Below are 15,358 nucleotides of genomic sequence, written 5' to 3'. Positions count from 1 at the left end.
AGTCCGACGTGCTGGGGGTTATGTTTAGAAGCTTTTTCACTCCATACTCAGGTCTCTCCAAATGCAATTGAAAGTAAAGTCTTGCAGGCTCTTGGCCAAGTCCTTCCACTGGAAAGGGGCTTTAGCTCAGACTGACAGGTCATTCTTTAAAGCTCATTGTCAGGAATATAAATAGTCCCCATCTTACTTTCAAACTTGGCTGGGCAATTTACTGCTAGCTGCAGGACTGGTCTAAAGAGCGCGAGCGTTTTCCATGTATCATATGCTTTTAATCAGAAACAGTGTGAGTGACACAAAGTAATTTTGCCCTGTCTTGTATCTGAAATGGCTGTGCATCTGCTTGGTTGTTCAGAACAGTTTTATTGTTTGTCAGGCTTTTGGAAAGTCAAGCCAAGTTTACACAATACACAATGTCAGATTGAGCTCTGTGTGATAGTGTGATTGGTTTTTCCTGTTTCTTTGCCTCAGTGTTCAGTGAAGAAGCAGGCGATCTATGAAGGTAAGCTGTCATAAAAATACCAGTGGGTTTAAGCCACTGTGTGCATTCAGCTGGGACCAGTTTAGCGTTGTCTAAAGGTGCCATTTTATTTACCCATCACAGTTTAAGCATTAATTGAATTAATATTGTAACATTAAGCAGAGTATAATACAATCTTAATCATTCATCTGATGAGTTGGCTGTTTATTTTACCCTTTGATCTCCACTTGGTAAAATTGAGTCAAATGCATTGAACTAAACCTAATAGCTAATGCTGTTTGAATATTATAATGCTCATCTAAATGTTTTACATACCAAATAAGAAAGCACAGGACAGTTACAGTTGTATTATTGATTCAGTCCCAGTAACCCCACTTTGCGTGTGCAGTGGAGTTCAGGAGTCCCTGCACATTACGCCCACTCACTCGCTTTGAATCCACTCGACAATTACCTACACATGGACTTACTGTGCTTGGCCATTAATTGGATTTTAATGTCAGTCATTATTTTGACTTCCACCTAAGAAGAAAACAAAGTGATTGGCATAAAATGCTTACACTCCCCCCTTTGTTTTTCTTTTTTCCCACTGTTACAGCCGTGCACTTTTACAACCCCCTAAAAGCTCAAACTCACTGGTTAGTTTCAGCTCAAGCCTTCGACTGAAGGAGACTCTTTGGTCAAAAAGCTCAATATCAAGGAAGCAGAACTCGCAGGGCTTCCAAAGGTGAACCTGCCCAAGTATTTTTTTTAACAGTTGCCTGCAGCTGCTTAAAAAATTCACATACACCATTGACCAGAATAACCTGGAATTTTGCTATAAGTGGGCAGCCTTATGGACTGCTGTGCACTGGGGGACCCTGGCAGGTTAAAGACCATTTAATGTTCGATCCAGCTGTGTGGGACAGCTGGATCGCATTACCCCCTTAAAGCCTAAAATATGAAATAATTGCCAGACAATTTTTGAAAATGAAGAATTTATTGAACCATCTGACAAATTGGTTTAAAAATGATTTACATTTTAATTTCCATATACGATTTTATATTTTGTATCATATTTGCTACATCTGACTTCTTTTTTTAAATTGCTTAAAAATATGTTTTGCAATTTATTTAGTTTTTTTAAAGAGGGGGTGGGGGCGGGGGGGGGGGATGTTACACTGATGATGTAGAAGTCTCACAAAAACCTGCATGTATCAAATATGATGCGTGCACCTCTACAGGCTGATGTCTTGAAACGTCCAGGACTGCAGTGCATCAGTGAAAACAGCTTCTGACACATGCAACAACGTTTTGAGAGTGTCAAGAAAATACAACTTGTGCTTTCAAGTTTAAAGACCATCAGACTGGAGAAATCTACCAAACCCAAACTGACTTACATACCTGTAAAAAAAGTTAAACTGATGGTATATTCATGGTGACATTATTGGGCCGTTATTTAATTTTTCATTCATTTTGGTATCACTGATCGTAGCTGTGGTCTGGTCTGCACTTGTGTTGGTTTTCTTATTCACTGTGTGACCTCTTAAACACGATGGCCCATCTCCCGAGTTTAACCTGTAGTTACATTTTAGATGAAATTTGAAATGGCCTTTTTGTTTTTGGTCTACCACTTTAATTATGTTGTCAATCTATAAAACATAAACACATTACATTATTTCAAGGCTCTGTTGCTTGAAGTGGAGAAGGACTGGGTTGCTTTAAAAGCCATCGCTGCCTACATGACACTGGCAAAGAGATTAACACCACACTTCAGCACATGAAAGGAGTCTGATTTTGCATTCACTGAACCTGCCTCTGCCATTGAGTCTTTGAACTTCCATTAAGCCATTTATCACCATGCAGTGCAATTTATTTGAGTTTCCTAACACAGGGGATGGGCGCCCTCTCTCCTCTCCAAATATGCCTTTGTAGATTTTGAATGTTGAGCTTACACCGCGCAATGTCTGCACTGACCAGGGTGTCAGCAGTTGTCAAGTGCAGCCACCCTTTGCCATCAAAATAAGAGCATTCACCGCTGTTCTTATGCAAAGGGCTCATGGTAATGTTGTGGGTAATCTTGCTAAGATGTCTTCTTTTTATTTTTTGTTTTCTTCAGTTGCCCCATCTATCCACGACATAAAGAGCCATGGAGTCGGTCTGGGACGCACAGCCCTGCTAAGATGTGAGGCTGCTGCAATGCCTTCTCCAACATTTGAGTGGTACAAGGGTGAAAAAAGGTGAGTTCGGATTGTTTACCCCTGCATACCCGCATAGACCTTTTTTCATACCAGATTTCTTCTGCATGTCATTGAACTACAGGAACATGTGTAATCAATAAAGGAGGAAAATCACTGCCTTGCATTTAGGTGAACTTACAAGCCTCTGGTATTGTGCACGCTGTTTCACTGTGACTCTCGATGGAGCTGAGGCATTGTTAACGAAATTAGTTTCGTGTGTCCTTTTCTTGCTATGACAAGTCGACACGCCATGAAAAATGGGCCGGTAGACACAAATATAAAGAAATCCGTATGATTACCCGGGAATACTTTTTTCCCGCGGAAGTCTAAAGTCCACATCTAAATATCAAATTTTTACTGCAATCGTTCACGCTGACATTTGACAATAACGCTTGTGTTATTAGGTCACACCTTCACTTGATAGAAAATGTATTACTTCTGCTTGTTTGCTTTTTTTCCAGAGACAGTGCATTTGTTTGTTCTGCCATCCATCCAGCCTCTGGGGAGAGCGCACAAAAATGTTCCAGCGAGAGTCATTTGTGCCTTGTCCTCACCTTGCATCCTAATAAAATGTTTGCTGGCAACTGGCTTAAATCATTCGCGACACATACATCAATCAGTCTAGATTCAAGTGTCAGTTCTTGAATTTAAAAACCAAATTACCCCTATTACCCGTCATTTACCCACTCCTGGTGAGCACAATTTCAATCATCAGCTCACACTGTGCTAATTGTAATTATAGGGTGGATTCAATTTATTCAAATTGCTAAGGAGGCAAGTTGGCGTGATTCTAGTCTTTACTTAATTCAAGGACTTGTTCTTTCTGTGACTTCTTACATGGCTAAATGTTGATTTCTTATTTACTCCTCATTATGAGCAGGACATTAGTATCGGGACTTAAGCATGGAGCACGTGTAGCTGCTGTACAGCATTAACGCTGCCTTTTTCACTGCCCAATTACTCGTCATGTAAAATGAGCCCCACTCCTGATTTTGGCTGAGTGTTGATGCAGCTATAGCATTGCTGCAGATGTCGTTTCATTTGGTCGATAATGGAAGGCGTGTGGCGGCTTCTGCAAGTAAATCTTTCTCGATGCATCGCCACTTTCGCTCTCGGATGACGGAGGAGAGCATTGACTAGTTTCACGGTGAAGTAAAGAGGTGAGACACATGCTGAGATTATCAGAGAATGTTCAGCTAACATTTGAGGAAATCGCCATGGGAGAGGGAACAACAGATTTGCGGATATTTGCTGGACATAAGGTCGCACATAATGCTTCAACCCAGAGTGACTCTCAAAGCGAGTCGAGCCAAGCTCGAGATCATGGGGGGCACAGCAAGGCCAGGATAGAAGTATGTCTCCGCTCTGGAGGATTTTATGGTTTATATGTTTAAATATGAATCTGTAGCAGTACAGGCAACCGCTGAGATGAAAACAAGCTGTACCATCTACAAAAATCCCACAATCAGGATTCATAGCATATGCCTGTGCTGAGTGAATTTTAATCTCTACAGGCTGTTTAAGATCATCACGCCCACAACAGTAAACAATTTAACATTTGTCAGTTTCTTAGCACAGATGCCAGGCACAACTGTAGTAGGATTTATTATAATCCGGCCGCACCTGCAACAAAAACGATGAACAACACGTCAAGTGGCACCCAGCTGGTTCACCTCTGGGTCATTTCTCTCTCCTCGCAGTCCTTCAAAGCGTCTCTCCAAGGCAGACCAAGGGATAAATAGATCTGTTGAAGAGAGTGATGAGCCACTACACAATCTGAAAATCCACTAAAGATGACAAACATTTGCGCTGCCCTTGACTCTAGCCGTTTCCACCCCCGTTACTTTGTGTTCGGGGAGAGAAATCAAAGCATCATTTGTTGTGATTGTGTTCTGTTTTTCAGGATTATCAAGGGTCAGGGCATCGACATCAAGAGCCTCAGCTCCAGATCAGTCCTCACAGTCACCAACATGACAGAGGATCGTTACGGGAACTACACGTGCGTCGCCTCCAACAAGCTAGGGACGGCTAATGCCAGCGTGCCTCTCAATCGTAAGTTGTCATTCTACCTGCTTGTGGCTAACTGGAGTGCTGAAGAGTCAGAGGGTTGGAAGAGTGTTGTGGATGTCAGTGGGGGGTTCTCTGCCCTCAAAAGTGTTTTCATTTTTTGCTACAATTTTCTTGTTATAGAAAAAAAAGGTTTAACCCCAGTGGAAGTGGTTGCCCACAGATCACCAGTAAAAAAAAAAAAAAGATTATTTCCTAGACATCCGCTTTGTGAATCAGTTGTCTATTATTGTTAGACATCGTGTGTGTGTGTGTGTGTGTGTGTGTGTGTGTGTGTGTGTGTGTGTGTGTGTGTGTGTGTGTGTGTGTGTGTGTGTGTGTGTGTGTGTGTGTGGGTGGGTGCGTCTGCTTTTTAAGTCTACATCTGCATGTGTACTGGATAAAAACACCACCTGAAAAAGAAATTTAGGTTTGAGGCAATAGCGTCACAATTACAAAGGCAGCAACACAGGTCAATCCTGCTAAGTTGAATACCAAGTAGGAGTATGACTCAGATTTTAAAGAGGGCTCCGAGCCAGCCCTTTCACAGCTTTTCAAAGCCCATAAGGAATCTTTCCGAGTTCCAAAAAGACCCAAATATCAGAGGCCAAACTCCTGCAGTATCACTGATAAACAGCATTTATTTCTCATAGTTAGAAGCATTCTTTTAAATAAATAAATCAGTATGTGTCCACAAAATAAATGAAGTCATCCCTGCAGAGATACTTCAGCTATGCTATTATAGCTCAAGTTTTCATTCTTTCATGCACAACTCTTCAACATTGCCACCCTGACTGAATCAATATTGCATATGAATAAATGAGGTGGCTCTGCTTTTTCATTCAGTGCTGTTGTCTGCCTGAACACAACCTTAGACCTTTCTGCTGGAGAGAGAGGCTCTGTGTTTCTAGGATGAGGCTTACACAAGGCTGTCTGTTTTCACCCCAGACCAGCACTTACCCAGGCCCCTGCTTGCTTAAGCATTCAAAACAACTAATGAAAGGGAACTGGAGATTGAAGGGGGAGAAAAACACAACGCTGCATCAAAAGCTGTTATACAGCCAAATCATACCTGTGATCTCATTCATCACTATGTTCAGCAAATACAGGAAACAAGTACATTATTTGAGAAAATGCACACTTGAAACCAGTGCTGCCAGGTAATTTGGGCTGTAACATACTGCATAAGACTGGACTCTCACACACATCACATCACCACACGCACTCGGGTTTTTCTTTATGCACACTTCCTATAATTTATAATCTTTATAATCTCTTTCTGCTATTTGCACATTTTTTACTGTAAGTTTCTAAGTTAATTTGTAAATTTTTGTAGTAACCTGTAAATTGTAAATACTGTAAAACCACTGTCATTTAATGGTTGGGTTTGCACAGCTACAAGCATTTCACCCCCATGTCATACTGTGTATGGTTGTGTGTGTGTGACAAATAAAATTTGAATTTGAATAACAGTTCTGCACATCCTCAGTTTGACTTATGTGTCAATTTTATAGCTTTATTTGGAACAAACGATCTATGTGCTTCAGTCACATCACAGAGTTTTACAGATTTTTACCCTGAGTGAGATTTCTTTTTTTAAATCAGAGAAAATATCCTGACTAAAAAAAACGAGAAATCTCTTAAAATAACAAGCAAAAAAAAAAATTTTTTGTAGTTCATTCAGTAAACTAAGCCTAACTTACTAGTTGATATACAATTTATGAAAGAAGAACAAACTCTACTACACAGCAAAATCTCCAGTGTTAAATTAACACTGGAGAGTGTCTATATGGGTCCACACCTCTGAGTGTTAAATACAACACTATTGAGTGTTAAATTAACACTTTTGACAGTGTTATATGTTTAAAAGTAACCTGGTCAGTTTTGAAGATTAACAATGGCTAACACTGAGCAGTGCTGATTTTCTAACACTGGAATATTTCTAACATTTTGAGATATTTTCCAGTGTTGTATTTAACACTCAGAGGTGTGGACCCATATAGACACTCTCCAGTGTTAATTTAACACTGGAGATTTTGCTGTGTAAAAACTCTACATTTCTCTCGCATATTAAGTGTAACGCACATCTATAGCACCTGTTAAACCTGAATGGTGTATTATAGTTCTGCTTTTGTGAGTATGCCAGGGTTCACCGGGTCCAAGCGATGTAAATTTTGAGCGCAAAGCTCCGTGCCGACGTGCACATGCCTACCAATTTTCTGTGACACCCATTGACACATTACACTACAACACACCAATGCATATACCCTTCAGGTGCACTTCAAGCAGACTTCAAAGAAGCATAACAAGAATGGCTACTCATCTGTGATGTCTGCAGCTCTCCATGACGGTTCCCGCAACCGAGTATAATCCCTGCCTTAGTGGTTCTACAAAGGGCCTTACAATTCACTCACACACACACACACTCATACACCACTAGTAGAGGAGCACTGGACCCAAGGATGCTGTGGCTTGAGATCAAAGTTTTCTCAAACAGCAATCTTCAAAATTGAACTTTCTGACCATAATCAGCTTTTTGAAATCTGATCTGTGCGTGCCACGAGCCGCAGCTCAGAGCTGAAAGATGTAGGAAAATATAAGAAGATGTACAACGTGCAGGCACTCAGTGTTAACCAGCATGTGAGTGAAAGGCTTCTAATAATGACGAGTCCAGTCGAAGCAGCTCTTGTTTGGGGACTGTGGGAGAGCATTTGTGTGGTAGACTATCATTGTATTGTTTTATGTCTCATCTTTGTGAAGCTCCGTGTTTGAATAGAGATCTTCTAGCACATAAAGATGCCGGGCTTAATCTTGTCCAGGAGGCAGAGTATAATATACAAGTCATACGTTTATATTATACCATCTGTGCATGTTTTGACAAAATATAACGCAGTGTTGTTACTGCATTTAAAAATGGAAAATAATAAGCACACTGGATAAGGTTTGGAAGGAGTGTGATGTGTTGATACTACTGATAGTTATGATTTCTAACACTTTAAGGAAAAAAATGTGATAAGTTTGGCACATCAGCATTGGGAATAATGATAATAATTCTAGAATAATAAAAACGTAACACGTGTGTCTGAATGAGGTGGCTGTGCATGCAGAAAAAATACTGTAGGATTTTACTAAATGGTAAAAAGTAATAATAATGCTACGTTGCTGGCTGTCACTTGGTGAAATCAATTGCAAAGAGGGTGCAGCACGAAAAGCCTTCCTGTGCAGCTTACTGCTACTACTGCACACATAGCTAACATGAAGACACCGACTTGTCTGTGGACGTTCTTGAAATTTGAAAAAGTCCAACGCAAACACTTTTCAAAAAGTGCAACTTTTACTTTGAAGGCGAACCTTCTCCATTTCCATTTTTCACTGCACTTTTCACCTTCACTGCTTTGAGAGTGGTTGCCAAGTGCTTGCAGACATGTCGGCATTTTCCATGCAAACTACTGACAACTGTAGCAATGTGCAATTGACCAAAGCAGGAGGTTTTTGGTGAAACACCAAATACATCCACCAACCACTTGCCAAAGTTGCAGAAAACATACATTTCCCTCATGACCCTTCGTAGTTACCAGGGGGCCACTGAGTGATCTGTAGGCCTGTGTGAAAGGGGGCTTTAGCAATCGACTTCACAGTGACTGCCAGCAACCTCCAACAACCACTCTCAAGCAGTCCGGAAGTACATATTTCCGGTGGTTGTTGAGATGATCTTTGACAGGTTTCCTAGCAAGATTAATACGTTTCCAATTCTTGGTTCTGTATGAGAAAACATAGATTCATAAAGGTTGGACGAGGTTGTTTGACGATGATAACCTTTCACAGTTTTGAAAGTTGCAGCAGTAGATCCGTTCTCTACACTCTAGGCTTTATCACAGTCATGATGTCTAGTGACTGGAGCCGAGGGCGGCGAGGGTCAAGGTATAGATTAGGTGAAGTGAGCCATCAGTTCATTTATTACAGGCCTAAGTGAAGTTCTTCATTGATCATTAAAGTATAATTGGCCCATTTTGTCAGACTGCCCAATACACAGAATTTATCCAAAAAAAGATAAAGTTCTTAAAATGCCCTAAGGCTTATTTGCCAGTGTAGTGCTTAAAAGGCGAGGTCTGTCGATTGTTTAGTGAACAAACAACCTGAGGCCTTTTTTTTTATTTCCAGGAAAGAAATCCACTATGAGCAAACTTTTAGGAAAAATTCCGACATGTTTGATGACTCCACTTTCCGAACGCACATATTTTTAAAGCTCCGTGAATTACTTTTCAACATCTTTCATTCCTGAAAGAGCAAGACACTTCTTTTATGAAATATCTGTCTACAATACATGCATTCAGGAACGTCTTCGTGAGTTCTCCCTACTTTTTGGTGGGTGTTTGAGTTTTTCTTACACTCTTCCATTATTTTGCCCAACTGAGCGACAAAAAAAAGAGATTAAAAAAAAGCAGTGACATCGTGACTGAGGAACATCGTTTTCTCGATGTTTTACAGTGAGAGCAGTGGGAAAAAATCTATTTAATGTATTCAGTGATGAAATATGAACAGGTAAATTAAATTATTCACTAGTTTGCACTGCACTCTCTGATGATAACATTGTCCCTAGCAGGCCAGAGACTCAGACTACAAAAAGATATTTCTGTAGAGTTGGCAATTGTCAAAGGAGCACTCCACTCTCCTGTTTGTGTATGCACAAAGAACATCAAAGGCTTGTCTCAGATTCTCAAATGGATGATCTTAATGTGACACTAGCGAGGCCTCAAAGGCAGAGCGGTAAAGAAACCCTCGGAATAGAAAGAGGAGGCAGCTTCCTGTGCTGCCACCCCCAACTTCTCCCCTTCTCTTTATCTCTTTGTCTGTCGTTCTATCGTGGCTTTGTCTGTCTGATTCTCTTATCTCGTTCTCTCACTCTTTTTCTCCCCCTTTCTGCGACTGTTGTCACTCATTCTTCCTTTCGATCACTCTCTTCCTCTCAGCGAGAAACACACACAGGCACACACAGAGTCTTGCCCCTCCCTTTGTCTCTCGTGATCTAGAAGAGAGGCCGTTTCCGATGTCGCTCTTAATGAGAAATGGCAAGCAGTCGCCGCAGCGCACCTCATCGCTACGTTGACGCAAATAACAAAACCCAGAGGTGAGATTTCACCACGGGTGACTTTGGGTTGCTATTTTTGAACCAGTCAATAGCTATTGATGAGCAAGGGGGGAAAGGGGTATGCATATTAGACTGAGCATCGTATATAGTGAGGTGAATTGTAAGTAGAAGAACAACGTGTGGAGGGATATTTATGGTCATGTCCAGCTGTCTCTGTGGTTGTTTGCACTGCACTGTGAACTGAGGGTTATCCCTATTCAAAAAAGAAAAACAAGAGAAAAGGAAGTACAATAAAGCAAAACACACAAGACCTCAGAGCTCAGTGTCATTGCTCTGTTGTCAGGAATTTAAAGCTGAAAGGTCCTTATCTGTCAGTGGTGTAAATCCTTTTTGTCTTAACCTTACAGAGTCACTTTAAATCAATCCAGGAAAAGGTTTGCCATTATCGCTGATGAGATGAACTGTGACTCAGCAAAGCCTACTCCCAGAGAAAGTAAACACATTTGCCTTCAATTCAGAGCAGCCAGTGCAAGACAGATAGTTGGGTTTCTGTTTCAAATCAAATAGGGATGAAAAGCAGAATTTGCATTCTGATCTCGTCTCGCTTTCGACATGGTAGGCTCTGACTAACGCCTGGGTTTTTTTATACGAGTTAGGTGCTGTGTTTCCTCACTGTCTGCTCTATTCTGCCAGTTATGTCAGAGCGTTTTGGTTTTCGTGCTTTTAAACCATTAGTCAGGGATTGTGATCTCTTTGAGCCAAGTACCACTTTAAGCTTGTGTTAAAAAGCTGTGGTAAAACACAAACTGGGTTCTGTGGAGCAGAAAGAAAGCATATAGCCTCTTTGTCACCACTCTGCAGCACTTCTGTGCGCGTGTGTGTAAATCTTTTCATACTTTGTGAATACCACAATGCCCAGTGTCATCGGTGAATGAACAAATATCAAAGTGAAACAGCACTGGTCACAATTGTCTGTACTTTTAAACAATTGTTAAGCTACAAAGGTGTGATGGATTGGACTGGGTAATAGTTATGAATGATGCATAGAAATACCCCAAAATAACTTTTTGTCCTTCTGTATGATTTCAGTTGAAATGTGTGATTACAGACGAAGCCGAGCTCGCACAGGTTCAGTTTGCACTGATTCATTATCAGTCTCACTCTCAGTAGCTTTGCTGTGTTTTCCATATCACTCTGTAGCAAACTGAGCCGCAGTGTGCATACAACAGAAACGTAATCGCAGTTAATGAGGGTTCAGCTTTCGGCAAAAATTCTATAGTGAAACCTGCGGAGTTTAAAACCAGATCGATGCACTGGTTCCACGCTCTTTTCATTACTGAAAGAAATGTAAGGCAACGTTGCGCTGTGAGGAGTCTCGTCAAGAAAAGCGTGAGTGGGTTTGGTTTGGGAAAAGGACAACACAAAAAATGATAGATATTCCCATTAACTTTTGCCAGAACTGGCTGACCTGTCACGATCCCTGCTTCTCATCTTGGACAAGTTAATTAAGGAGTAAATAGTTTATCACCGCGCGGTTGTCAGTCAGCATCTGAAGCCACAGCATTTCCTGAGGTCACCATGCCCACGCTGACAGGGCATGGTGACCTCAGGAGCTTTTATTCACTCCTAGCATGTTTTCCTTCAGTCTTTGTTTCCTCTATAATTAGAGCTGGGCGATATGAGATTTTTTCATATCACGATATGTTTTTTTCATTTCAGGCGATAACGATATCTATCACGATATAAGCCAAATAACTATATTTGTAAGATTTAAATGTGCCGTTGCTCACAAGTAAAATGTGAAATAATCAGCAGCTTGTTTTTATTTAAATATTTATTTCCCATAATAAGTTCAACAGGGTAGATGTACTTAAGGAACATGAGACTTTTTCAGATAAATAAAGGCAAATATTGCAAACTACACAAAAGGCAGCTGCTAAAGCGTTTAAGTTTCAAAATAGAACAAACGAAACAGACTAAATTGTCAATTCCACTTAGAAACAAAATATTAATTCTAAAAATAAATCTTAGTTTGTTTTACAGAAGAACAGACAAAACTGACTAACTTTTGTCAATATCAAATAAACTGAGAACTAAAAGGAAATTCTCAATCTCTCCTTGTTGTATAGCTGAGCTTTTCAAACAGTTTTAACAGTTACTTTAGTCTGACAAAAGCCGAATGACGAATTAGCGCTTCCAGTCAGAGACTGAGGCTACGTCCACACGTACACGGGTATTTTTGAAAACGGAGATTTTCCGTTTTCGTTTTAAAAAATAATCCCGTCCACACATAAAGGCAGAAATGAAGGAAAACGCTGCTATGAACATGCCAAAGCAGCAGGTGGCGCTAGATTCCTAACCGTGCCGAAATGTCGGCCAATCAGAAGTCTAGAAGCCTCGGTGGGAAAAAGTAAACAAAGCTGGGGCATAGAAGCAGAACCGAGTCGTATGTGTGGACGGACAGTAACTGTGTGTATATGTAAGCATTTAAACACTGCAGAGAGTAGAATTAACAGTATTGTAGAAATTCATTTCACCGAAACAATAACGTGGCGCACAGTGTGACGCATGCACCAGTTTATTGTATTTCCAGACTTGCTTTCGGCACATTTACAGTGCACGCTACTCTGTTTTTTGTCAGACTTGAAATAGCCGAAATACCTTCACACTACGGAACTTCTATGGCTCTTCCGTTCGACAATCTCTCCGGCATTGGAACCATCATCTGTTTTCTCTATGGAAGCCCGTTTCCGCCACTAAAAAAAAAAAAAAAGGATCCATAACTCAAAATTTCGAGTTATTTTCTCGAAATTTTGAGTTTTTTTCTCGAAATTTCGAGATAATAACTCGAAATTTCGACATATTAACTCGAAATTTTGAGAAAAGCAACTCGAAATTTCGAGTTAGCGCTGCCAATCAGTAATCTACGTGAATGACGTCATTTCCATGTTACCCGGAAGCTGAAGCCCTCAGCTACAAATGCTACAGCTAAGCTACCGGTATTACATCCAGTCGTGAATTGCTGAGTGTTTTCAGCCTGGCTTCACAAATGATGAAATCCCTGTGTTATTAGCTGAATCACATGGTGTTACTATCAGCAAACATACTTTAATTTGTTGGGATCCGTTTTTGAGTGCGCGGTCCTGCACCATATGCTTCCGGGTAACAAGAAAGCGACCTCATTCACGTATATTTTTGATTGGCAGAGCTAACTCAAAATTTTGAGAAAAGTAACTCGAAATTTCGAGTTATTTTCTCGAAATTTCGAGTTATTATCTCGAAATTTCGAGTTATGGATACTAGCTTTTTTTTTTTTTTTAGTGGCGGAAACGGGCTTCCATAGTTTTCTCTTCAGTCACGCTCGGTTGATTTTTCTAGTCGGCACACTCATTTCCTCCATTACCCGCTGGCTGCTTCCCAAACAAACACACGTGCGGCTTGGCACTTGTGCTGTACGTAACAAGTCACGCGACGTGACGCTGCGGCTGTGATTGGTTCGGCTCTGCGCTAATTAGTTTGGATTGGCTGACCTTTTTTTTTTTTTTTTTTTTTTTTTGAGGACAAGAGCGGCGAGGTCTATCGCGATAGCTTAATTTCTCTATCGAGTAAAAGTTACATCGCGATACATATTGTTCTATCGCCCAGCTCTATCTATAATGTTAGTATGCTATGGCTGTTTGTCTGTTGGGTTAGTTTCATTGCTTTGCTGTTGCTCTTTAATTTATAATGAGCAGGAATTATTGGCATTTAAATGCATGCGTCGATTTTCGTGCCGGTGGCTGCTCAGTTTGCTGTTGCGTCACGGAGACAAATATATATTGAGTTCCAGTCTTTCTGTTCATTTGCATGGTGTTATTAAAAAATAGGATCATATCACAGTGCTTGCCTTGTTGCTGTTATCCAGTTATAATTGGAGTATACTCAATAAATTGGTGGAATTAGTCCTTTTCCACTTGTAGTTTTGGTGCTTTTCCGTGAGCTGTTACTGTATATGGGATCCAGAGTGTATTTATATTTTGGCTCAAGATGTCATTAGGATCCTACTGTATGTTAATTTGCAAGTAATCAATATTACCGAGTAATATGTCAGATAAAAAGTGCACGCCTGCTGCAGCCTCTCATGTATAGTTTAAAATGTTTCACTTGAATCAGTGTCCCGCTGCATGATTATCAGCGGGCAGCCAGCGTGTTGTCTAAACTCCTTCTCAGGCGACAGCGTGCTCGTCGCAGTAATGTAGTTATTGGGGATTTGTGGTCGCAGCAGAATCCTCATTGCTGTTCGGGTCCATCGACAGCGCCCTCAAACAGCCGAACCTTTCTTCCTCCACATCTAACTGTATAACCTTCAGCTGTAAACGTTCACTTCCTTGACTCGGATCTCTCACTTGATGAAATGAATGAAACATGGAATTAGTTCTGGCAGAGAACTGTAATCAATCTGGAATGGCTGATTGACACCAGCTCTTATATGTCTTACAGTAATTGGCTCTTTCAGTGATTGGCTCATTTTGCAGTAGTTTATAGTAATTCAGGTGCACAGCACAGATATTACAACGTGAGCCTGATGATTGTTCCTCTGACAGCCACACCGCTAACAGCCGCAGCACCCTTTACCTTCCCGCACGCCCTCCTTGTGTCTTAATTATGATTGTTGTTTTGAAGAAGACATCATTCATGTATGTTTATGTTTATTTATGTGTTTATTAGGTGAGTTGAGCTTCATCAGCACACCCTCCCTCCCCCTCATTCACTGACAGCTCCTCAGACAGCAGAGGATTTTCAATCAAATCTAACTGTGTAACAGTTTTTTAAAAAATGTTCATGATCGTTTGTGGGCCAATAATTATTTTTAAAAGGGCCAAAAATCATTGCAGGTTGTTTCTGACGGCCTCTTACTACACATACACATGAGCACTGTGTGTACACTGCACACACACATGCAGAGACACACTCTTTATGATTTTAGCCGAGGTATAACAATCACCAAGCTGGCAATCCCTATTTCAACTTCCCATTTCATGTGCTAGATGGAAGTGAACTTCGGTGAAAAGACTGAGGCTGCTCACTCCAATTTTCTGAGGAGTCCTCCAGCTTAATTGGTCAAGCTCTTATCCCCCAGCCCACCTCGGCTTAGCCCTGAAGGAGATTTTCTCCGCCTATACCTCTGCCTTCATTTCCTCCCCCCCCCCCACCTGCTCCCCACTCCCACCTTTTGAGCAGTAATCGGAAGAGACTGATGGAGAAGAAAAAGAGTTACTCTTCCTCTCTCTGTGTCACTGCTCAGCCTCCCTCAGGCAGGAGAGACACTGCTGGCTAGTTGGTTAATGAATGTTGTGTTCATTTGTCACGCTTATCAATCACTGCATGTGTAGGTGTCATTTTGACACGTCTCCTCGTCTGCCATTGTTGTCGATGATGTCGTTCGCTCACGCACCCTGTGATTGTACCTGAGTCACGGAGCAGAGATGCAGGAAAATGTGAGCAAAAGGTGAAACCTGAAATGTGGGTGTGTGATTACAGCCTCGAACG

General features: G+C 41.1%; 1 protein-coding gene across 2 annotated transcripts in view; it reads left to right on the top strand.

The window, feature by feature from the left end:
* The window catches only part of negr1 (neuronal growth regulator 1), a 165,360-nt gene that overhangs the window by 115,988 nt on the left and 34,014 nt on the right, over positions 1–15,358 (top strand). For both annotated transcript variants that reach the window (XM_026142485.2, XM_026142484.2), the window contains exons 5-6: positions 2,574–2,694; positions 4,598–4,746. In XM_026142485.2, coding sequence (XP_025998270.1) covers positions 2,574–2,694; positions 4,598–4,746 — 270 coding nt within the window. The remainder of the gene's footprint in view (positions 1–2,573; positions 2,695–4,597; positions 4,747–15,358) is intronic.

Source organism: Astatotilapia calliptera, chromosome 15, assembly GCF_964374335.1.
Source record: "Astatotilapia calliptera chromosome 15, fAstCal68.1, whole genome shotgun sequence".
Classification (NCBI taxonomy): Eukaryota; Metazoa; Chordata; class Actinopteri; order Cichliformes; family Cichlidae; genus Astatotilapia; species Astatotilapia calliptera.
Note: the sequence above shows the minus strand (reverse complement) of the source record. Positions and strands in the feature narration are given on the sequence as shown.